This window comes from Acomys russatus, chromosome 32 (genome assembly GCF_903995435.1).
Source record: "Acomys russatus chromosome 32, mAcoRus1.1, whole genome shotgun sequence".
Classification (NCBI taxonomy): Eukaryota; Metazoa; Chordata; class Mammalia; order Rodentia; family Muridae; genus Acomys; species Acomys russatus.
Window position 1 is genome coordinate 8,278,871 of NC_067168.1, and position 26,265 is coordinate 8,305,135.

General features: G+C 43.1%; 1 protein-coding gene across 5 annotated transcripts in view; it reads right to left on the minus strand.

Annotated features, from left to right (window-relative positions):
- Positions 1-1,465: 1,465 nt before the first annotated feature.
- Filip1 (filamin A interacting protein 1) overlaps positions 1,466-26,265 on the minus strand; it is a 155,809-nt gene continuing 131,009 nt past the window's right edge. For 3 of the 5 annotated variants that reach the window (XM_051140683.1, XM_051140686.1, XM_051140685.1), the window contains exons 5-6: positions 18,477-21,285; positions 14,380-15,075 (exon numbers count right to left, since the gene is read on the minus strand). In XM_051140683.1, the coding sequence (XP_050996640.1) occupies positions 14,869-15,075; positions 18,477-21,285 (3,016 nt within the window). In that variant the 3' untranslated portion in view covers positions 14,380-14,868. Of the gene's footprint in view, positions 1,605-14,379; positions 15,076-18,476; positions 21,286-26,265 lie in introns of those variants that run through there. The other 2 variants (XM_051140684.1, XM_051140687.1) reach the window with 2 other exon arrangements.

Sequence of the window (26,265 nt, forward strand, 5' to 3'; positions counted from 1 at the left end):
AAATTTGGGCAAGCCTAACATAATATTTTACTTTTTAAAACTGCAATAATATTTTTTAGAAAATGTAGTTATTTAATTTATAGTATATACTGAATATAATTTGTCAGTTGCACAGAATACTTTAAAACCTTCTAGGTTACATGAGGGAGAAAATTTAGCATTGTGTTTCCTATCCAGAGACACTTCCCTCTGTGGCTGGTGTGGGTACAGCTTGGGGACTACAGAGGTGAGCCTACAGTACATTACTTGGCTGATTTTACTTACCTCATGACACTCAGAAGGTGCATTGGCTCTTTAATCACACTGGCGTACATGATTAAAAAAAAAAAAAAAAAACTCTGTATTTAGAAACTGAAGTGTGAACTCTTCAAAGTTATGTTAATGATCTTATTAGAAATATACCCCCACCAGCAGGATTTTTTTGAATTTTACTAGAGTTTCAAGCATACCTCACATTTTCACACAAACCTAAATGCAACAGCACCTCTGACAGTGAGACTTGAGTAATAAATGGTAGGCTTTTAATTCTTTTAAAAATATATTCCTAGCTGGGTGTGATGCCTATGGTCCCAGCACTGGTGAGAGGCACAGACAGGCAGTTCAAGGTCTGTGAGTTCAAGGCCAGCCTAGTCTACACAGCCAGTTTTAGGCCAGCTCATGATACATAGGAAGAACCTGTGCAAAGAAGAGTACTAGGAGGAGTTGTTTTCCTACCTACAAATAGTTCTGAAAGTCTATAAAGTCAGAGGGAAATGACTATCTACCTTTGGGTCTCCTTATTTTTTGAAAAAAAAGAAAAAAAAGTTGACGTTATCTAGGTCAGTTTTTCTCTACAAGCTTTCCTGGGACAGGGGGTACTATGTAGGAGATAACTTGGCATCATAGTCCCCATTATGTTTTGTGCAGAGAATTAAATAATGTAGATACAGATAAAATTGAACAGCCAGCCGAAGCTGTTTGTTTCCCATATAGAACACCAGACAGAGACACTTACAAACTGTGTTAAGTACTTAAACTCCTAAGTCAGAACACAGTTTTTAGTACTGACCCACAGGCAGAACCAGAGCATCGCATGAGCAATAAAGCTCCTGGAATCCACTGTTTCTAGGCTTTACCTCCTAAAGTTGTCCAGGGAGATAGAGCACTACGCTATCGTTTCCTTAAAAATAACAAATTAATAAAAGGAAAATGATAGGTTAAGCTTTTTGAACACACAATATCAATACTTTGAAGACCTGACAGTGCAGTCTACAGACTATGAGAAAAGAAACACCCTAGGGGGAAAAAAAAATCACATTACAAAATGTATTATAAAAATAAATTATACAGCATGTGCCACAGACCTGAAAGCTTTGCAAAGAGAAGAAAACTTTCTTTGGGCACAAGGATTCAGTTGCTTTTTGCCACATATGTTCATATCATCCACAATATGGTTTTTTAGCTGTTAAGTTGTATCCTCCAAAAAAAAAAAAAAAAAAAGTTAATGCAAGTCCTAGGGCGTTTGCAGTCAACATCAGTAGCATGGTGGGCCTTAGTGACGACTGAGGGCTGCGCTTGGGGATCTCATCTGGAGCTCATTCGCAACTGGTGAATAATGATGCTTTCTATAAAGAGAAGAAAGAAACGCATTTTCAATTAAACTCAAGTCAGCAGTTTATGTGAAAATCAGCACCACACCATTTCAATCAAACACCGTAAGTGTTAAAAACAAAACAAAAGCAGGTACGCAAGGCCAGTAACGACAGCTCGGCACACTTCGCTGTTTGGGGTGACTTCTTTTTATTTGCACGTGTGTTTTATTTCCAAAATAATTAAAGCCCTTTAGAAACTATGGCCAATATTTTGATTAATATTAGGTTGATCTTACTCAATGAAAGAACTGAACACAAATACAGCAATTACTACACGTAAGTCGTATAACGAGAAAATACTTCCTTGCACACGCCCTCTGTTCTGAGCATTGTCCACACACTTGAACTGTTTTAACTTTGGCGCACGTAGATTGGACTGTTAATAAGGACATAGTCTCTTTTTGTTCCAAAGAAGTCAAGAAAGAATTTGCTTCTTGCATAACTAGTTCATAGTTTTATGTTTATTCTTTTTGGTTAATTACATGTATCTACTTGAATGGGTGTTTATTGGGTGTGCGTGCATGCACTGCGGCACACCTGTGGGCTTGGCCACCTCCCTTCACCATGTAAGTCCTGGGAACTAAATCCATGATGTCAGGCCTGGCAGCAGACCGCCCTCCTCGCTGAGCCACCTCGCTGCGCCCATAAATTCATTCATGGGTTTTTTTGTTTGTTTGTTTGGCTGGTTGTTGTTGTTGTTTGGTTTTTTTTCGAGACAGGGTTTCTCGGTGAAACAGCTCTGGCTGTCCTGGACTTGCTTTGTAGACCAGGGTGGCCTTGAACTCACATCAATCCGCCTACCTCTGCCTCCCAAGTTCTGTGATTAAGGCATGCACCACCATGCCCAGCTGTGGTTAAAAAAAACAAAAACAAAAACAAAACATTCTTTTGTACATTCATTTATTTCATATTTGTAAGTGGGCATACATGTGGCGGTCAGAGGACAACTTGTGGCACTGGTTCCCTCCTTACACTATGTGAGTCCCAGGGATGGGACTCAGGCTTGGCAACACACACTCTTCCCCACTCTGCCATCCCACCTGCCCCTAATTCACTCTTTAATAAATTTCAAAGCTGACTCGGTAGTTAAAGCAGTCCAGCCACAGTACAAATATTTAGCAGTATATTGTTTGATTGGGTTTCCTTTTATGTTAGTCTTTAGGCCCTCATAAACTTGTATCATCTTCACATTTTCCACCCAGTCATTTAGAAGCTACGTACTGAGGTGGTACACTGTAGTGGGCATGGAGCTAGCTTGGTGAGAAGACACAGTTCTGTAGTCACTGAGAAGATGCAAAGCAGCAGAAGGAAACATGTCAGGATTTGTAAGGATTTGCAAAAACGCAAAGAGCAGCTGTGGGGTAGCTCGGTCGCAACACGCTTGCATAGCACGTGAAAGGCTCTGAGCTCCTTCCTCAACACCCCCACCACCACCAAAAAGATAAGGTGTAGCATTTCTACATATTTTCACTTTAATTACAAATGCATACTACCTTAACTTTGTTTTACCTGGGTAGTTACTATTTAAGCAAACATTAACTAAATCTCCTCACACCACAGGCCTCTAGGTTTGCGCTAACTGCACGGTGGTTGAAGCTCTACAGAAAATGCTGAGTTTTGGTTTCACCTCCTGGAAACCACTAGGTGGAGATATTTTCATACCCTTTCCCAGCTTTTTGACTTGAGTATGGCTTTAAACAAAATAAACTTCAGATCAACAAAAATATCCTATGCTTAAGACTTTAACAATGAAGGCATTGTGGAGCTTAAATATTATACATATTACACACACACACACACACACACACACACACACACACACACACACACACACAATTTTCTGTAGACCGGAAACACTTCTTTCAAAATCTCAAAATGGATTCATTTTCAAGCAAGAAAAGTAAAAGTGCTTACTAGGTTATTATGTAAAAGTCATCATCTAAGATAAAACTGGTATTTCCTACTCACCTATTTTTTTTTTTTAATTAACAGTATATACCAAGGAATCTTCAAATGACCTACATAGCAAATCCTCCTTAAAGAACAAGCATCCCCCGTATCCTCCATTAAGGAATCATAGGAACAAATGTTAGAGAGGAATGCAGAGTCATTCTTAGCGTGCCATAACTCGTAATGCTTGTTCTTATCCTGGGTAAACAGTAAAGGTAGCAGAAGTTGCTCTAAGATCCCCGACAGGGCTAAAATTTTTGGCTTTTACAACACCTTTCCTGAGTGTGCAACCCTCGTCATTCCTGGAGTCACTTTCTTTTAATTCTAGTGTACAACCCACACAGCAGTAATCACATTAGAACTCATATTTGGTGAAGTGTGGGCAGAGTGTTTTCACAGAAGAAACAATATCATGGTCTTGCTATCTGGCTTCATTAGTATATTTAAATCAACAAAGTGGCAACCGATGTATAAATATGCATATCTATAACAGGCTGTCAGAAATACTTGGTACTTCCAAACATCGGGTTGCTGTATATAAATTTTACCTTCATAATAAAAGATGGCTAATATCTGTAACTGCTTATGATGTTTTCCCCAAATCTCAAATGAACTCAGGTATGATTCACTCATTGCTTACCAGAAATTGTGAGAAATAAATACTGTCCAGCATAAGGTTTTGAAATTGTTCATTAGTTTAAAAGAAATATTGAGAGGACAGAAATATTGCTCAGTGAGATGAATTGAGCTTATTGGCTTGAGTTTCATCCCCAAGATGCACATGGGAGAGAGAGAGTGGACTCTTATAAGTTGTCCTCTGACCAGCTTATGTGTTCTAAGGCACACGGACATATACACATGTGCACAGCCTTGCGTACACACATGCACACACAGAGGTGGGAGAGAAATAAATACAGAAATAATGTAATTTTAAAAACTTGTTTAAATTTTGTTGTTGTCGATGGTAACAAACTTAGCAAATATTTCCCCTCTCTCACTTGACTTTCCTTTTGTCCCAGAAAAGGACCCAAATATTGGTCACTTGGAGTCGCTAAGGAGAAGATATTAGAACCAGGTACAGTTCTGTAACACATTTCTCTTTCTATAAATACATCTTTGTGTCATTTGTAATTTGTCAAGTATTTAATAGACAATAAACACCAATAATCATGGTTAATTCCCACCTATCAGCAAACTCAAAATAGCAAAAACACTTAAAATTGGGACCTTCTGATACCCAGGCTCTATCAACATAATTTTCTGTTTTTTCTAATTGAAAGAAAAAAATTCTTTAAAATTTGAATATCATATACATATGGAAGACACTGGACTTTTCTATACTTTTAATAACAGTTTACCAAAATATAAATATTTTCTTTTTCTCTGATTTGTTATCTTTCTGTTTTCTTTCTTTAAAAAAAAAAAGATTTAAGCCGGGCGTGGTGGCGCATGCCTTTAATCCCAGCACTCGGAAGGCAGAGGCAGGCAGATCGCTGTGAGTTCGAGGCCAGCCTGGTCTACAAAGTGAGTCCAGGATGGCCAAGGCTACACAGAGAAACCCTGTCGTGAAAAACCAAAAAAAAAAAAAAAAAAAAAAAAATAAAAATAAAATAAAAAAAAAGATTTATTATTTATACAGTATTCTGTCAACATGTGTGTACTATTCCAGAAGATGGCACCAAATCTCATTATATATGGTTGTGAGACACCATGTGGTTGCTGGGAATTGAACTCAGGACCTTTGCAAGAATAGACAGTACTCTTAACTTCTGAGCCATCTCTCCAGCCCTAAAACACTTCTGGGGGGCTGGGGTTGTTTGAGACAGGGTTTCCCTGTGTAGCGTTGGCTGTCCTGGACTCACTTTGTAGACCAGGCTGGCCTCGAATTCACAGTGATCTGCCTGCCTCCCAGAGCACTGGGAATACAGGCATGGGCCACTGGACCAGGCTCTGTTTCCTTCTTAAGAAATTTTGGGCAACATAGTAAACACATTATTTGCTATTCTGACATTGTTCTAAGAAGGCACTAATTCATTCTTTTTTACACTAGCAGTTGGGTAAGTTCCATGCAAAGGAAATGAAACCTATCAGTTTGTAATTACACTTGATTTCTGACCTAACTAGACACCCATCCCCTTGTGAATGGCGTCACAAAAATTCTTGATAACCATGTGACGTGGGTTCAAAGCCATGTGAATGGCATAGAATTTGGGAAGAAATTAAGGGGAGCACCCTCTTCAGTGCTGGAGCGGAACAACCTAACAGCATATTGGAAGTCTGCTCCCTCCCCAGAGAGTACTTTGGCTACAAAGTGGGAACAATGTTCTCCCGCAAAAGGCATTAGCTCCTTCCCATGCAATGTGCGGAAATTTACTCTGCCAAACTATCTGCAAGGAACTCTTCTTCTTCTTCTTCTTCTTCTTCTTCTTCTTCTTCTTCTTCTTCTTCTTCTTCTTCTTCTCTTAAATTTTATTATCATTATTTTTTCTCAAGACAGGAGTTCTCTGTTTTAGCCATGACTGTCCTAGACTTGCTTTGTAAACCAGGTTGGTGTCAACATCACAGAGATCCATCTGCCTCTGCCTCCCAAGTGCTAGGATTTTAAAAGTCCACTCTAGCTAATCCCTCCAAAGCCATTCGATAGCTAACCACTACGTTCACACAGTGAAGACCAAGCACGGGTGGCACCTCACCCGCAGTAGTGTTTTGCATCTAGTCAGGAGGATGGCTTTGCTCATACAAATTTTACCTCAACTTAAAGAGACCATTTCTTTGTGGCCATTGCCCCACCTTGCTGCCCTCCAGCCTGCTCCTCCCCCCACCCCTTTCATGTCCTCCTCCCCTCTGGGGACCTTGTGAGGGACCCACACTAGCTTAGCTCCTCCCCTTCAGAAGCATCCAGACCTCGGTTTTGAGTTTGCTGCACGTGCAGAAATGCCCTACAAATACTGATGCCCTTTAGAAGGGAGAATGCCTAGCTATAGTTTGTTGGTTTTGTTTTGGTATTTCCAAGTTCCATAAACTACTCGGGCACACAATCCTATTATCACATTCAGAAATCCTGATAGAACATCTGTTTTAAATAGGAAGTTCAATAAACTTCCTCTGTTGGCTTGGACTTGTACTCTTTTTGGACTCAGCTCAGCTAATTAAAAATACTTCCGATAATCAGTTTTGTCATTTGTTCCAGAAAACTTTTGAACCAGATGATATAATCTCTCTTGGGATTTCATAACCACCGAACCCTTTATTTCCTTCCAAAACAGTTCTTCCTCCACTATCAGCCCAAATCAGCCCATCATCTCTCCAGGTTATAGGAGTCACCAATAATTAATATTAATAACTTACTCTTCAGACAAACCAACCCAAGAGTAAGCAAATTTGAGCTACTTCTCTCAAATATAACATTATCTATAATATAATCTAAATGATGGGAAAGTATGTAAATTTTGAGCTCATGATGCCCAGGTTCTAGTCTTTTAGACCCATAGGCTAAATGTTTAAACCAATCTTTAAATTTAGAGCTGTTGGGGTTAGGGGTGCTGGAGAGATGGCTCAGCTGTTAAGGGTACTTTCTGCTCTTATAGAAGACTTGAGTTTAATTCCCAGCACCCACACAGTGGCTCTTAACCACCTGTTGTTACTCTTGTTCTAGGGTAGTGGTTCTCAACCTGTGAGATAAGACCCCTTGGGGCATTGAATGACCCTGTCACAGGAGTTGGCTATCAGATATCCTGCACATCAGATATTTATATTACAACTAATAACAGTAGCAAAATTATGGTTATGAAGTAGCAGCAAAAATTATGTTGTGTTTGGGGATCACCACAACATTAGGAGCTGTATTAAGGGGTCACAGCATTAGAGAGGCTGAGAACCACTTCTAGGGAATCTGTGGTTCTAGGGAACCACTTCTTCTGACCTCTGCAGGTGCCTCCATGCACACAGTACACATCAATACAATCCCAAAATAAAGTTAGGACTTGGGGCTGGGGAGACAGCTCAGTCCATGAAGTGCTTGCTAGACAAGCCTGAGGACCTGAGTTTGTCCGTGCCAATGTCAGGTGCGATGATATGCTTGGAGTGCCAGCACTAGAGAGGTAGAGATGGGTAGCTTGATCTTAGATGTTCAGTGGCTAGCCATTCTAGCCTCATCAGGGAGCACCAGGTTCCACTGAGCTAACCTGTCTCAAAAAAAAAAACAATGTGCAGGCCTGGCTATGGTTCTGTAGCACTGGCTGCTCTTCCAGAGGGCCTGAGTTCATTTCCTAGCAACCACATGGTGGCTCTTAATCACAGGTAACTTCAGTTCCATGGGAATCCGATGCCCTCTTTGGCCTCCGTGGGCTCTAGGTATTAGGGCGCACAGCCACACATGCAGACAAAACACTCATACACACACACACACACAAAAATACATGTCAAAATTATTTTAGAGACAATTGTCATCTTTATCTGACTCTGCCCTTACTACTGCTGTGACTCTGCAGCTCTGCCCTTCATATATTCAGAATGCAACAAAGTAAACAGAGTCCAAGTAAGTAAATAGTCACTCATTTTCAGGGGGTAGAGCGGGTCCCTGTAAGCAGCTTGTTACGTACAATGAAGTAGGTCATATTACTGCTGCTACACAAGGGTTCCAGAATCATGTAGCTAGCCACTAAACTGCAAGCTGTGCTAAGGTGAGTTGCCAAAGGACACACAGCCTTTGCAGCCTCCTCGGCGTCCTGTCCACTGTTCCTCAGCCTTCCCTTTCCACAGAGTTTCATTAATATCTATCCTAAATCTGAACCCTGGTTTTGGTTTATAAACTAAGGAGTGTCCTTCATGAGTCTGAAGAGCATGCCTACCCTCTGAAGCTTCCCCTGGGGGAGAGGAAAAGGAAAAGGCATTTGTAAATCCTGAAAATATCCTTTTGCTTCCCATACAGGCACCTGCATTTCCTCCAAGTCCACCAACTCCACCCCATGTTCTCACTTGTGACTTGTTAACTTCTCCAGAAATGTTCTCATGGGTTTGCAACATGAACCAAGGAAAGAATGGTGAATACCTTATTAGGCCCACTTCCTGTCAGTTCAGGGCCTCAGTTCACTTCTTTACCCACAGTGCCAAGCTTTTACAGTGATGGGCAAGCCTTTCAAAGCCTTAGCTAGACCCTAAGATTATACCTCATCTTCCTAGAGACCATGTTTGTGTAAGAAACTTAGAACATGGAAGGACACGACTGCCAAAAAAAAGTAGAGGCGAGGGCAATACAGGAAGGAGAAGCAAGTTGGGCAATTCCATGAGCCCAGATCGTAACATGGCTCCAAATAAGGGAAAGGCGCTCAGGTCAGACATCTCCAGAGTCCGGCCGCAGAAATGCCACGGTATCCCGTTGGTGCTGAGAAAAAGCTTTAGGAGGTATAATTAGAGGAAGGTTATGAGCATACACATCCCAAGGCACAGCATAAATGAATAGGAGTATGAGAGGTGATGAGCTTGAGAGCAATGCTAATGAGAAGTAACCAAAGTCTCAGTTTAGGCATTGATGATGAAAATGGAAATGGGGGAATAGGATGCTACAGAAGTGAGGACGTTACCCTCACTACATACCCTCACTACACAGGTGACCAAGTTCCTGGCTCTGGTGACTGGAAGGCTCATTTAAACACTGCTGAGCTAGAAAATAATGGAAAAGTCTTGGAAGAAAGTCGGAGAGATGAGGAGAATGGGTTTGAGACAAGTAGACTTTGTAGAGAAACAGTATAAAGCTGGATACACTGTTGGAATAGAGGTTTGGGAGTCATCAACTTGTGGGTGGCAACTGAAGCCAAGAAAGTGTCTAAGGCAGCCAGAGCAAGCCTGGGGGATGGCACAGGAGCTCTGAATGGATGAGTGTGACAAATGTCAATGTTAACAAGCATGTGTCTAAAATAGGGAGCAAGGCAGTCTGATATTTTGATGATGGGGGAAGAACAATATAGTCTAAAACTATTATCATCAAAAGCCAAGAGTTTATCTTCAGGGGGTAAACGGTGATGTAAGACTTCCTGGTCGGAGGTACAACGATGGACAGCACAGTGTGAATGAGGTCATGGAAAGTTCGCACATGGGAACAGTGAGGTGCAAAGCTGTCTCCCTGATTAAGATCTAGAAGCATGAAACAGGGTTCAGAGAGGTCAGGACAGGTGTTCTTTCTATAGAAACTCTGGGAAAGTGCATTTTTGAAACACAGAGCATGGGTTTATTGATACACAGTCATGAAAGATACAAAATAAAGAAAAATGGGGTCCAGGGACTGGGCAATAAGAGCAAGTAAAAACACTTGAAGCACAGCCTGATGACCAGAGTTAGCCCCCTGGAACCACGGTAGAAAGAGAGAACCAACTCCTGAAAGTTGTATGCTGACATCTTCGGGTGGGGGAAGAGGGGAGGGGAAGGGTGAGAAGGGGAGGGGAAGGGAGGAAAAGGGAAGAAAGGCAAGGCTGAATTCAGTTCAGGCAAAAGGACAACAGCTGGGCAGCAGTCTTGGAGGACAACCAGTCCAGCTTGAGGGGAGCAGAGGGCTGCACTAGGAAAGCCTCGGGGAGGAAATAGAAAACTGCTGTGTTTAAGTGTCGGAAATATTACTGATCGGTGTTTGGCAGATCAAATGAGTAATTGAGGAAACTAAAATAGATACATAGAAACCCAAGCAGATGAAAGATTAAAGCAATTATTCCTTGGAAGAAACACCGAGAGGAAGAGAAGACACTCCTAGGGTACAATTTGGTTCATCAGGAAACCATATTCAAATATGTACACATATTATAAACACTTATACATATAACTGCTATATTTAAAAAAAATGTGATGTGCTCATGTTGAGAGGATGGCTACAAGGGAAAAGTTAGGAGCCTAAACATAATAGAAGGAAGACATAATATATCTGAAATCTAGAGATAAGAGGCTCAAGTACAAGGACATTGTATGGAGACAAATGCTTGAAGAAACAGGTATGAGCTGGAAAGGGTGTCCCCACAAAAAAACCTTGGGTCAGGGGAAAGAAGTAAAGAATGACTATTTTTATTACTTTCTACCATGGACCGATATTTTAACAACAATCACAATATGCTTGAATTATTTTTTTAAAAAAGAAAATGCTGAGGCTGGAGGGATGGCTTAGCAGTTAAGAGCATGCACTGCGCTTGCAGAGCACTTGGAGGTCAGTACACAGCATACAAGCTGGAAGCTCCCAACGGCTGTCAACTTCATCTGGGAGAGATCCAACACCCCTGGCCTATGAAGGGCACCTGCACTCAAGTGCACTTACCCACGCACATGCACATGATTAATAACTATGTCTTAAAAATAAAAATAAAGTATTAAGAAGAAATGCACAGTGTGAGAGCAGAGGTAGGAGATGTTGACTGTCCCGTCAATTGCTTAGGTGGGCATGGATGGCAGCGACAGTAGGAGCTGCAAACGCCTGTATAGATGAAGGGAAAGGTTTCCCCGACTGAAAGATGCTGGGGTGTATTTATAGCCTGTGTAGAAATGACAGGTAAAAGGGAGAACCTGGGGCTGGGGGTGTAGCAGAGTAGAAAACACTTATGAAAAGGGGAGGGGAGAGAGAGAGGGAGATAACAGAAAACGGGGTCGGGAGGGTTGGACATGAGGAGGAGAGCTGAGAGAGAAGAAGATGGAGAGAAAGAGAGAACAGAGTTGAAGAGCTAGCCAATGGTGAGACCCTGGAAGATGTGGAGGGGAATACTACATTAGGGGAGACTTTTAAATCTCTCCTATGCCCATCTTTGTTACAGTCATATCCTCCTATTCTCCTCCTCCTCCTCATGCTCTCCTCCTCCTCCTTCTTCTTCTCTCTCTCTCTCTCCCTCCCTCCCTCTCTCTCTCTCCCTCCCTCTCTCCCTCCCTCCCTCTCTCTCTCTCTTTCTCTCCCCTTCTCTTTTCTTCAGCCTCTGACACAAATCTCTGCCTCTTTTTTTTATTGCTTCGTATCAAAACCAGGGCGTTACAATGTTAGACAACTGCCCACCACAGAATCACCTCAGCAGCCCCGCATGTGCTCTCCTCAACTATATTCCTATGGTTTTGCTCATCATGGAAGTCTCACTCTTCCCTCAGTATTCTGAACTTAGAAGGAAATGAGAAATCCACATCTTCATTACATCTTGCCCTCCTGGGCATGTCGCATCACGGAAGCAATGCTCTCCTTAAGCTACACCTCAATGCGGGGTCTTGCTTTCATACTTGAAAAGAATCAAGTAAGGGATCTGCCAGCACCCTTGATGAATATACTAACGTCACAAGCGAGACCCCAGTGCTACCCAGTAACCTGTCCTCCTGAAAATACGATCAAAGCTGGTGACTCCCGCTTAAGCAAGTGACCTAGATATGAAGCTCACCGCTTTGATGTGATACATATGCTGCTGCAGCAGCCCATATCATGGCATGCATGGGACCACGTGCGGCAGGTAGTTGCCATCATGGTGTTCTGAAACAGTCAATATATTCAGCTGATTCACAGGTGTGGAAGACCGGGCTCTCCTCTACAGCTGTATGGATTGTAGGGGCACATCCCTAGAGAGCGTTTTTGGAGTGAGCTCTGCGGAAGTGACACATCTATCAATACCTCTTTAGAGTTTCTCACTGCAGGATCCAAACAGCAGTTATGCACGTCAGCCATTGTGAGACTGCTTTTATTTTAGCATATACAATAGGAATAACAGCAGAGAAAAGAGTCAACTTTTTTTTTTTTTAGCCCATTCACTCCTACAAAAGCACATTAATTAGCATCTTAAAAACATTTATCAATGGGATGGTAGAGTCAGGCTGTATTTAATCCACCACTTCCTATCCCTTGTGTATTCCCGTTCTAATGTGTACTTAGAAACGAAGCTATCCGACAAATGTACAGTTGCTTCTAAAATTACAAAGAAAAACGTCCCTGGTGGTTACTTTTTTTTTTGGCCATTTCTGAAGTGGCTATGGATCATTCGGCCAGCTTCTCTTCACAGTTGTACTTTGTCCATGGCTCTATGCCAGATCTGCACACATAAACATCCTGTCCACTCACTGTTAAACCCTTCTGAGTGCTCTCCCAGGGGTGATATGAACTTCCAGGAGGAAGTGTTGTAGCCGTGGTGTGGAAAGGAGCAGCGCACTTGGCACTGCCATTGCTCCAACTGTTGTGGAACAGTAACACTGAACACCTACCTGACAAACACAAGCCAGGCACGAGGGAAACAGTGAGCGCCCTTGGCTTTGAAAGGGTCGCGTGTCCATTGATCAACGTGGACCAAAATCCCTTAAGAAGCACATCAGTGTTCTAACCGGCAGCGTGTCTTATTTAAAATTGTCCAGAGATCATACATACATACATCTTCTCTGACCTCTATTTCTTCTTTACCTCCCAGACCCAACGTTCTGGATTGTTGTTAACATGGTCGCTAAATATATTTTAATTTAAATGCTGAGAACCAATGAGCAGCAGGTGACAGATCTGCCTAAAGTGGGTGTGGATAATGAGAGGCAGTGACACTGCCATCGCACATACAATCCAATCCATGTTTGCAGGGTAGAAGGCGTCTGGTACAGACAGGAATGCAGAGAGCTGCTGCTTCGCCCCTGGGCCACAGTCTGAAAACTAAGCCCCCATCTTTTTCCAATTGGCCTTTCTCAAACACCAAAGGTGTGTGCTATCCCACGTGATTTTTGGAAATTTAAGAATTCAGAAATGGAGCCAGGCATGGTGGCACACCCCTTTAATTCCAGCACTCAGGAGGCTGAGGCAGGTGGATCTCTGTGAATTCGAGACCAGCCTGGTCTACAAAGCAAGTCCAGGACAGCCAAGACTACAATAGAAACCCTGTCTCAGAAAAAAAAACAAAAACAAAAACAAAAACAAAAAAAACAAAACAAACAAAACAAAACAAAACAAAAAACAAAAATAATTCAGAAACAGAAATGTACAAATCTGTAACACTGTAGTTACTTGTAATTTTATAAAGTTCACCTATGCAACTCAGAAACTTTGGCAAAGATACGGCCTGCATGAGATGGTGGTATGCTAAGCTGTCTGTTACTGTCCTTGAACTCAGTTTAGGTTATATGGCCATGAAACCCAAAATCCACTTTTTCAAGGTTAGTCTCACAGACACGTGGCGTTCTGCATTTACACTCTGTTCCATGCTTAGCTTATTAGAACATGCATAAAAATTAATGAAAATTATTCAAACATGAGTAAAACTGACAGTAATAATAAAGTACTTCCCCACACATAATGACAAGCACACACACGCACCCCAAATTATGATCTGTTCTACATCTGCAAATAGAATCCACACTTAACTAAGGAAAATATTCAATTCAATTACATTACAGATGATGTCACTTTTTCCTTGGCATTAACGTGTCTAAATTTGCTTTCTGCTGTTTTTTATTCATCACTATTCCTGTTGAGCTTTTAAACGGCCATTTGGCAGCTCTATTCTACTGATCTACAATTTCAACTAGATGCATACTTGAGGAGAAATAGTGATTTAAAAAAAAAAAAAACCCTCAGGTCCTAATAGTTCAAAGTCACTGTCTACGAAATACTGGGAGTGGTTTGAGGTGGCCATAACTTCTAGAATACACACAGACACACACACACAAATAAATCAAACTCTCTTTTTTTAGATTCCACAGTTCATTTCCATTTTATTTCATGTTCAAAATGTTTCCTGACATCATATTAGGGGCTTTTGTTTTTCCAAAATGTTAGAGGCCCTGTGATAGCTGTGAAAAATTTTTACTACCATCACGTATATCAAACTCAAGACTCGATGGTGCATAATGACAATTGTTAAATTCTGTCTTGTTTGAAAATAGTTTGTTTTTTTAAAACTAAGTCTATTAAACTTGGCTTACAACTAGAAAAATTGGGAGCCAGTCTTTGGGAGCATGTAATGTGGTCCCCAAATCTCACTAGTGAGGATACTGAGGACTTCTTCATTTGATGAGCTAACCGGGATGGGGCCACATGGTAGAAGTGAAACTGAACTGGAGGCCAGACCCTCTCTCAGGACCAGCATCTTTGACAAAACATTCAGCAAATGGGCAACTTTGCTAATCAGTTCTATGCCTCTGCATTGAAACAAATGCACAGAATAGGAAAAACGCATGGCTCTTAGATGGTTATTTTATAAACAAGATATTTAAAACTTAAATTAGTAGTACATGGAAAGGGTTGGCACAAACAGAGGAAAGTTTGTTTCCACAGCAGCAGTAGCATCCTTACAACATACCCCCTTAGCCACTGCCCTCAGCCCTTCCCCCCTCCAAGAGAGGTAGTGCTGCTGGCCGCAGATTTCTTCAGCTCTATTTTCATAGACTGAGTCTCAGCTCGAGGCTGGAATTTGGTCAGATTTCCTGCTCCAGGGGCTGCAACTACTGGCTTTCCAGCTTTCATACCTTTAGACATAGGAATGCGGGTGGGTGTAGGCCGCTGAGATGACCCATCTTGTGCTGACTGGAAGAGAAAACACAGACAAAAGGGATATGGCGGTGAGTTTCCCCAGTTTTGCCTTCAGTCTGGGCATTAGCATACTTCCTGGCACAAAGTAGTCCCCACAACAACCCATCCCAGGGAAAAGGACGAAGAAAGCTGGAGTTGGCATCTAACGCGCTCTTTCTCCCTTTCCTTTCTTGAACCGTCTGTGTTGAACTTCCCTCTAAAGCCTTGGGTCACCTTCTCTAGCTACAGATGATGCCCTCAGTGCCTAGGCATGCCACTGTCCTTCCTTTCTGCCATTTCAGAGGAAGTGGCTCTTTTCACCTATTAATGACCTCAGACGTTTCTATTTGAATTGGCGCTGACCACGCCCATCTTATGATGTTCCTCACAGTGCATTGCTTTGGTGTCTATGAGTTTCACCAATGCTTCCACGCTCTAGTGACCACTTTCTGCTCTTGATGGCTCATTGCCTGCCTCCTACATGTGTCACCATGCCCTGGTCTCAGCCCTTTTATTTAAGTTTCCATTTTTACCCTTGAGTACCCTTTTTACCCTAGAGTCTCTAGCTGCCAGTCCCTTCTGAAGTGCAGATCTGATCTCCAGCCACTCACTGGACATAGAGAGCACGTTGCAGGCATCTCAAAAGTGCCGCACTGCTCACTGCCATGCCAAGCAAATCATCATCTTCTTGACAGAAATCGTTTATTTGGTCTGTTGTTGGAGTCCTATCTGGGTGAAATACACGTGTGTTCAGGTCTCCCCAGAAAAAGTGTATACAACCATTGTTCATCACTATTCACATGTGTGTGTGTATGTTATGATCCTTCGTGTTCTAGGACTACAGGATTAGCCTGGGCTACATCATGACACCATGATTCGTATATGTTATGATCTTTTGTGTTCTAGGACTACAGGACTAGCCTGGGCTACATCATGACACCATGATTCTAAACCAAAAGGATACCCCTTATTAATACACTGGAAGTCCGTGAGGCAGCACGGATGGCGTCATGCTATATGTGGATTTCTGAGGCAAATTGTAGAAATAAACGGGAGTATTGTGTATTCTTGTCTCTGTAAATACTTGTTCTGGTAGCAGAAGATAAATGAAACTGACAAGCACGGAGAGGAAGCTGGGAACAAATGGTAGGCCAGGTCCAAAGAAAGCCTCTGTGTCCCACATCCAAGTTGGGTGGGTCTTCAGCCTTTTTTTTTTTTTTTATCAGTGTTGGGCATGAAGTTTAGGGCCTCGTCCAGCAAATCTTCGCACATTCTCACCCTAGTTACACAGCAAAGACAGGAAACCCTGAGCCACCGTCTGCATGAACTCTGTGGTGAACTTCTTAAAAACTCTTTTTCCCCCTCTTCCTATTGAGACATATTCTTACGGTGCAGTCCCTGCAGCCCTCTTGCCTGTTTCCGGAGTGCCAGAAACCCTAGTATACACTGCCATACCTGGTGCTCACTCCTAGGTTCACTACGTGCCTGGTTACATTGCCACTACCACAGTTTAACCCCTTACCATCTCTACCCTAGGGAAATGGAACGGCACTTATCTTTAGCCTGTGTTCCCTCCTTTGTCCTTTCAGATGTTTTCTAGAAATAGCTTTCAAAAACAATGTAAAACCTTTGCAGGATCACGTGTTACTCTGTCCTTGGTTCTGTTCATCTATTCAGAGAAATGTAATGCCAGTGGCGTAACCCAGTGCCCAGGCCTTGTGTGTGCCTGTATTTTCTCCCCACGCCCAGCACCACCGCACACAGCAGGCCCCTTCCTGTGGTCACGCCTTCACACATTCTGCTTGTCTCTACACCCCTTCCCATGCCTTCTGACCTATGACCCCTCCTCTGGTAGTTCCTTTGTGCGTACCTTTATCGCAGCATGATTACATCCTCCCTGTCCTGCCTCACTGGCCTGGGCACCTCCACAGATCTCTGCATTCTCAACACTATGGTGGAAGTGCGGCTGATGCTCAGTGAAAGGGGAATGAGTACATACCCACATGAACTAGCTTCACCGCTCTCAGTCTAGGAGGGGTCTCTTAGACCTTTGGTTCTCCTAAATTTTATTTTTTTGAGTTTACCAAAATACATAGGCCATCATCAGTGGGGCCTGAGAACGCATACATAATTGTTTTTAAATCTTATTTGTGTACATGGCATAAGTGGTAGCCAGAGGGTAAGACTAGCAATCTGAACTTGGAAATGGGGAGAAGATGCAGCAGCAGCAGAATCTGCTGAGATACAATGATTTACACACACACACACACACACACACACACACACACTACACATGCACACACAATGCATACATACACACTACGCATACACACAAACACACACACTATGCATACACACATACACACCACACACCACACACACACTACGCGTGCGCGCGCGCGCGCACACACACACACTATCTGTTTACAAAATGTGGCGATGCAAGACTTTACTCAACGGAGCCAGTGCTCTGTCTTGTGGAGAAGCAGTTCAGCATCTTTTGAGAAGGCTAACGACGCTGAATGCTGTTTGGCTCCAGTGGAGCCAGTAACTCAAGGCTTTACAGCCAAAACAGCGGGGGATACACACTTTAAAGCCTGAGCATATGGGAAGACAACCATAGCTTAGGTAATTAAGTAATGAGCTTGCTTGTAAGAGATTCCAGCGTAAGCTATAGACTGTGTTCTGTAGCTAAGAACCACAGTGTCTAATGGGTTAGTTTGAGTTAATATTTGAGAGGTACGTGTTGTTGTCTAAGAAATGTGTCCCCAGTAAATAAAGACAGTTGTTGGAAGTATTTGAAAAATACAATTTCCACTTCAGCTGTGCCTCAGATATTTTAAAACGTATCATCCCTTCTGGTCATCAAATAAATATTTATGAAAAATTCATGCTTTTTGCAAGATGTTCCTAAATGAAATACAGATTTCAGGCATATAGAGTCACTTCTTTTTCATTTAAAAGATTTTAATAGAAAATATTTCAGTCTTAATTTTGGAATAAATTACACCTGTGGCCATACATAATCACCCACTGAACATCCACACCATAGAAACAAACCTAGGAACACACTTAACTCTTCTTGTATATGGATTGCTTGCTTTTAAAAGTATTTTGAATAAAAAAAAAAAAACCCACACATTTTAAACTTTAGGGTTATTCTATAGCACCATTTCAAAGCGATTGTCTTTGCAAGTATGTTTACGGAGTCTCCATAAATTTATATGAATAAATCAAATGTTCTCCTTAAAACTTGCTCAATTTACCAAAATGTGAATTTTCACTTCTAGGTGAGATCTCTTTTATTTCTGTATAGGCCGCCTTCTGGGGAGCATCTGGATGCAGGCAGAGGTAGGGGGTTCCTTCCTAGCCCCCCTCCCTGCTTGCGGCTGTGCTCTGCCACCTCTTCTACTCACCACCGATTGGGTTCCTCGTGTGGATGACGTTGTGGCCGGGGTTATGGTTATGGTGCTGGTCACTTTGCTAGCACAGGGTCGTGAAGAGAGGTGGTTCCTGGGAGAGCGGAGGACCGTGCCTGTAGAAACTTCCTTCTCCGCTGTCACGTTGACAGGCCTGACGGTGATGACTGGACTCACGCCTTCAGCTGCAGGCCCAGGGGTTCGTTTAAATTGAGAACCCAGGTGAATGTGAATTTTGTTGTCTTCCGTGGTGATGATGTTGGCGTTGGAGTTGTACTTCCGCACGGGGGTTGGAACAGTTTGTTTTTCCGGGGTGACTTTGAGAATAGTCCTTCCCATAGGCACTTCCTGGGATTCAGGAGAGACAGCGATTTCAGGAGGCGCTGCAGACGTTGACACCGTCATGATCTGGATGGGGGACGCGGGCCTGTCTGCAAACGCGCCCCTTCCAACTTCTGGGCTCTTCTCTCTGGAAATAGTAGTAATCGTGACGGGGGACATGGCTCGCTCTGGGCCGAGAGTAGGCTCTGCACTTTTGGGCTTTTGCGACATGACATTGGGTGATGGAATAATGGTTATCCTTGGTTTCTGGTTGCCTAAGGTAGGAATGACGGTGGTACTAGAGAAAAACTCTTCGGATGTGGGGCTTGTGATCTCAAGGGTGGCAGTGCTGTTCTCGTGGTCGGGCGTCACTCGGATGTGCAGGGGCTGGCCCTGCTTCGGTGCTAGGACCAGCTCCCCAGGGTGCCCTGTTCCTGGGTTTGGCCTGGGCCCTTTGTCCTGCGGAGTGGAGGGGCCGTTTTCTCTTTTTCTCATCCAAGGAATCCAAGACTTCCTCATGGCGAGCTCATTCGCTGCTGGGGGATACCTGTCGAGGACCGAGGATCGTTCAATGGGCTTCTTCAGGCCCACCTGACGAAGATTACTCATGATGTGATTTTCCTCCTGGAAGGATTTGCGAATGAATACAGCAGGGGTCTCCTCCTCTGCAGCGTCCCCACACACCGCCTCAGTCTGTACCCCCGTGGAGGCCACCGGCACGTCCACCATCCTCCTGCCGTTCCCACTGGGCCTGAGAGCTCGGCTGTAGCGCTTGGAAAGCTCCAGCTCTTTGGTCAGGTTGAGAACCTCCTGCCCCATGCTTTTGTTCTTGTTTTCTTCTTCCATAAATCTCTGCTGAAGGACAGAATAGTCGACTTGGAGCTGAGCCAGCTGATCCTCTTTGTTCATCAGCTCATGGATCTTCTCCTTGAGAGCCTGCACCTCGGCCTGCAGGTCGCGGCTTTTCGCCTCCTCCAGCCGAACCCTGTGCCGCAGCTCGGCTTCCTGGCTCACAGCCTCCCCTTTCTCTATGGCTTTGTTCTTGGCCATTTGGTGTTTGATTTCCTCCAGCTGCCGAGAGAGGAAGTTCGCCTTATCCTGCTCCGTCCTGAACTTCTGCTCTAACTGGTCGTACTCGTCCTCGGTCTTCATCAAGTCCCCCTCCACCACCTCCAACTGCTGAAGGCGCTTCTTCAGCCTCTCGATTTCCAGCGTCAGTTCCCGGATCTTGTTGTCTTCTGGGCAGGTGAACTCGGCGGGCCCCTTGCACGATCTACCTCGGCTCATTTCCCGTCCCACCTCCTCTATGCCGTCAAGTCTCTTCTTTAGTAAGTCCACGCTGCAGCTTAACTCACAGGACCTCTCTTCTTCGGTCCTCAGTCGACCCATCAACTCATCCCTCTCCTTTGTCAAGCTGTACACCTTCTCCTCCATTTCAGACTTGAGTTTCAAAAGCTTCTTGCTTTCCTCGATGAGCTTTTCCGTTACATCCATAACCTTTCCCTGTTCCACCTTAAAGTTTTTATTCAACCCATCCACCTTTCTCTCTTCTTGCTTTATTTTTTCCATCATACTCTTCCTCTCGTCCACCAGCATCACGGTGAAGGACTTCAGCTTCGTCAGGTCATCTTTGAGGCTTAACTCAGCCTTCTCCAGTCTACTTTCCGAGCATTCGAGGTCTTTCACTCGGCCCTTGACCACCTCCAGCTCGTTGAGCAGGTCTTTGGTTACGTTCTTCTCTTTCTCCAGGTTCAAATGGAGCTGGGTGCATTCCGACTTACTCCGGCTGAAGGCTTCCTCCAGCCTCTCCAGTTCAGACATGCGCTTCTGCAGCTTCTCCACCTCTAACCTAAGCTCCTTACTGTGGTGCTCTTCTTCTTGGAGCTTCTTCTTCAGCTCCCGGCACTGGGCCTCAGTCTTGCTGATCTCTTCGTCCTTGCCCTCCATCTCAAGCACGCGCTTGCGCAGACTTTCCACTTCCGCCATGAGGCTAGAGTTGCCACATTCCCCTTTGGCGATTTTACCCCTCAGCTCCTGAAGCTCTTCCTCCGCCTTCTGAAGATTTTTATTGGTCTCTTCCAGCTCCTCAATCCTCTGAGACAAGCCGACCAGTTTGAGTCGAAGTTGTCTGTTGTGAGACTCTTGGTTTGCCAGTTTGGCGTTCATCTCTTCGTGCTCCTGGGAAAACCTCGAGGCCTTGTGTTCAAAGTCCACTTCCAGCTTGAGCAGTTTCTGGCGGTCTTCTTTGGATTTGCAAGTGACGGCTTTGAGCTTTTCTTCCTCCTCCCTCAGTTTCTGAGTGAGGTCCTGGACTTTCTGACTCTGCAGGCCCAGCTGCTCGATGTGCATCTGCCTCTCGTCCACCAGCATGAGAGCAAAGGACTTAAGTTTCACAAGCTCGCCCCGAAGCTTAGTGAGCCGCTTAGCATTTTCTTTTTCTTTGCGGGCTTGGTAAGCCTTTTCTTGTTCAAGGAGCTTTTTCAACCTAAACAAAACAAACAAACAAAAATAAATATAAGCTCTGTGTTAAGATAGCCAGCAAGTAAAGTCTTACGTAGAAACACAAAATGCTGCATCTGATCCCATTTTATTTCAGAATAGTATGGCTTGCCAATGGCTATCAGCAAAACTAATGACAAGTCAGGACAGCAGTTCCCCTTGAAGAGGGGCAGTGACTACTAAGGGACATTGAAAGGACCTAGAGACCCTAGATCCTGTTTTATGATTTGCTTGCTGGATTGTCTAATTTATGGTATTCATCAGATGAGCATGTGACATGACTACCTTAAGTTGTACACCAATAATCACAGTGTATAGTTCTTTCTGTATTCCAGGAGCTAGTATATATTTTATCCTAACAGCAAGCCTACAAGTATAGGCTACATCACCGCCATGTGGTGGGTGGGATGTGAGAGCACATGTGACCAGCCACATACATGCAAAGTGCCTGGGTTCAACTCAGCCAGCAGACCTCCAGAATCCTCACTGATCACGTCCACACCATCCAACTTCAAGGAAGAAATCCAGTTAAATAAAGGAGAGACCAGAACATGAACAGAAATTGTAGGTCTTCTTCTTTTAAACCTTTGAAAGAAACTATGCAAGTCAGGTGTGGTGGCACACATCTTTAATTCCAGCCCTTGGGAGGTAGAGGCAGGCGGCCAGCTTAGTGGACAGGGTAAGTTTCAGGACAACTAGAGCTACACAGAAAAACAAAGAAACTACACAACTATCACCTAATAGAGAAAAGGCAAAGTATGCTTTCAGATGCACAAGCTGCTTTACTCAAGCATTTCCATTGACACCAGAATTGGCAAAGATTTGATCAGTTTTGTGATTTAAGCATTTCTTTTAACTGATGATTAAGTAGAGAAAAAATCTAAATGATGACCAAAGCAAAAGATGTGGCAGCCACAGGAATAATATTTTGTAGGTGTGAAATATGCTTTCTCCATGCTGTTTGTATATGACTTTAAAAAGCAAGAGATATTTATCATTCTTATGTTGGTTAACATAGCAATTCTTAAAGATGTATGTGCCTGCATGTGTGTGTGCCTGCATGCCTGTGTGCATGCATGTATAAACAGTTCACAGCGGCATCAGACTCCTTGGAGCTGTAGTTACAGACATTCGTTAGGCACACAGCTTGTTGTATGGGTGCTGGGATCTGAACATCCATCCTCATGGCTGCACAAAAAGTGCTGTAAACCACTGAACCATCATCTCTCCGGGCCTTCACATATTATTAATGGTTATCTCTGATTACCCATAAAAAGAGCTAACATTTCCAAGTGTGGCTGGGGAGCGGTGCTGACAAGAACACTTCTTCTAGGAAGTAAGGTTTGAGGTTCTAGACAACTTCTAAGTCTCAACACACTTCATGAAGTCGACTATTGCCCATGGCAACCTTTACCTTTGCCAGTAGTTAATTAACTCAATATAGAAAGACGATGGATGAATGCATGGGTGGATAGATGATGGCTAGAAGATAGATGATAGACAGACAGACAGTTCATCTGGTAAAAGTGCTTGCTGCCAATCCTGATTATCTTTCAATCTCCAGAATGTACAAGGTAGAAGAAACCAAAATCAAAACAACAACAAAAATCTCCTAACCGTTGTCCTTTGATTTCTACATGCATGCTGCAGCACACAAGCATGTTTGAGCACATATACATACACATAAAGAGTGCAATAAGAATGTGAAAGATAGAAGATATATAGTTAAATGTTACAGAGTATGGATAGAGCACAGAAAGAGGTTTCTTACGCAATGCTTTATTATTTCATTCGAGTTTCATTTTCAACATGACCATACCATTTGTATAAATGAAAGACATTATTGAACTTAAATTAAAGGCATAATCAGGAAGGACAGGATGAGATTTGAACCAGATTTGTTTGAGCAAACATTGCATTTTAATAGCAATACTGTTCCTTAAATAGGTACTGCCTGGGCAGATCAAATTTTCAACACTTTGTTTAGATTAATTTTACCTGAATGGTTCAGTCTATCCTGTCATTGTCAAGAACCCTTTTGGATTGTTTTCTTCACCCAGTACTTCAGCTTATGCTTTGCATTGTGTCAATGAAAAAGAAAAATGACCCCAATCATTAATAGAAAGTCAGGTCAATGCACATGGCTTGCCGAATGCTCTCAGGACCTCCCTCCTGCTGCCGCCCACTCATTCACTAGCATGGACACTCTCATTCAGTCAGCTGCTGTATCCACTGAACTGTTCACTCTTTGTCTCCTCGGAGCTCACAATCTTCCTCTATAAAATATTCCTCATGTCAGTCTCTTCATATATTTGGCCCCAAGTTTAAAGGCAGCTTTTTTATTCTTCTCTTTGCCTTATATCCCCCACATTTGTTTTCTTGGTAAGTCTTATCTTCTCCATCTTCAAAATATGCCCCAAAGCCAACTACTTCCTATCTCTGCCTTTCCTTTCCCCCTCAGCCAAGCCATCATTAGCTCTTTGATGGATTGTTGCAAAGCCCACTGGTCAGACTCAGAGCTCCCACTCTTGCCTACCCTCGGTCTCTTCTATTTCCAGAAACCTGGGTGATGTAAAGGGAAGGAGAGAGAGAGAGAGAGAGAGAGAGAGAGAGAGAGAGAGACAGACAGACAGACAGACAGACAGACAGACAGAGACAGACAGACAGACAGAGAATCAGTTTTTTAATGTTTGACATAGATATAGATGATATTAGATATAGGAGATACAGATCTGTACATATTTGTGTGTGAGAGAGCACTTAAGTCTCCTTATTTAAAGTTTTTGTTTTCCTTCATAGCAATAGTCTATTTGATAAAAGAATCAATGATAGTATGCCAATAAATAGTTACATGACACACATTTTAAATTCTCCTTTGGGTTTTTAACTACTCCCTGTTTCCTCAAGTCTCTGCTCCATTCATCTCTGGTATTTTAACCGTCCTTATTGCATCACGGTATTCCGTTGTCTGTGGTTATGACGCTCCCATTCTTCCCCATGTTTACAAAACAAAATTTGTTACCTATTTTTTAAATTGTTATTTGATAGTCTCTATCTTGTGCTTCTTTAAAGAATATTTTTTCTGTTTTCATCCACATGTATTTTGTGAATTTATTTTTCTTTTCACAAAGGACATACTCTCACAAAGAATAATGGAGAGCTGAGGGCCAAGTTTTGGCAAACACCAGTTTTCAAGCCGTGTCGAGTCTGTGTTGCTTCTCATGTAGGGGCCTGTACACAGTCTCCCTTTTCCTTGAAAACATGTGATGTAAGATTTCATGGGTCTTTCCCCTCAACTTTTTAGGTACTTTCATTTTGCAGCCATTTTCCCTAGCAGCAATTGTCTCCTTGCATTGGGTGACTGTTCAGGCAGTAAACTGGCTCAGCCATTTCTTCATTTTGGAAGCTGCTAACCTGCACTCCCGGTTCCCTCAGGCATTTCAGTTTTATTCCTTCTCAAGTCTCTGATGGGGTTGAAGACCAGATAGTTTAGTCTGACAATTAAGCTTAGTTGGTTAGGGGTTAAGATGTTTTTAGATCAAGATAGACGTTTCAAGTTAATAGAGATGAGATGTGATAGATATTGATTTTCATTCAGAAATTTAGACCCAGCAAGATAGGAAAGATGTTTACTTCAAATTTGCCAAATACAAATAGCCAAATCACTATGAGTGGAACATTTATATAATTCCTGATTGTCTTGTGGTTTTTCCTACTGTATGTAGCTTACTTTATGCATGTATAATACTATAAATGTATACCTTAAAAAAAGAAACATAATTTTTTAAAATCTGAAAAAAAAAAAAAAAAAAAAGATGCTGTCTCTCACCAGCATGCCCACTGGGAACTGCTGATGTCACCCTGAGCTTGTTCCTGGCCACAGCCTGCTGATTCCTGCTCTTCTCGGTGCACTATTTTTTGCTCCCTCTCCCTCCCCCCTCTTATGTCTGTCTCTTCTAGAGAGAGGGCAGGTTCAAACTAGCAAGGGCATGATAGTGATTAAAGATGAGTGAACCTCAAAAGAGTCAAGCTTGCGTGCAATTTGAAGTCTTTAATCACAGCATTCCCCCCCCCCCCCCAACTACAGAATAGTCCAGAGCTAAGCAGCTTGTTCACATGATAGGGCATGCCTTTCTCAGATGACTGAGGAAGAAGAGCCTTCTTTTAATAAATCACCCTAGTGCTTCAAGTCAGTGACGATTATAACTCTCCAGAAATAACCTAGGAACCTCAGAGCAGAGGCCCAGGAGTGGACGAGGCATGCCTACTCAGAGTCGAATTCCAACTTCATTTGCAACGTTAAAATTTTCTTCATAGTAGATTTGTGTTACTAAAATATAGTATATCTTGATGATAGATGTTCTGGCCACCTCTTAAATTTTACACTAATGCGAGACTCTCGTCTGCCTCACCCTAGACCCTAGATCTGACAGCTGGGAGCTAGAGAGCCATTTTGAATATATAAAGAAATGGTGGCTTAGATCAAAAACTCACGCGACACCACGTGCTGGCGAGGATGTGGGGAGAGAGGAGTGCTCCTCCATTGCTGGTGGAGAGAGGAACACTCCTCCATTGCTGGTGGGAGTGCAGTCTAGTGCAGCCACTTTGGAAAGCTATCTGGCGCTACCTCAGAAAAAATAGGAGCCGGGCGTGGTGGCGCACACCTTTAATCCCAGCACTCGGGAGGCAGAGGCAGGCGGATCGCTGTGAGTTCAAGGCCAGCCTGGTCTACAAAGTGAGTCCAGGATGGCCAAGGCTACACAGAGAAACCCTGTCTCGAAAAACCAAAAAAAAAAAAAAAGAAAGAAAGAAAAAATGGGAATAGGGCTTCCTCAAGACCCAGCTATTCTACTCCTTGGAATAAACCCAGAAGATGCTGCAGCATACAACAGGGACATATGCTCAACCGTGTTCATAGCAGCCATATTCATAATAGCCAGAACATGGAAACAGCCTAAGTGTCCCT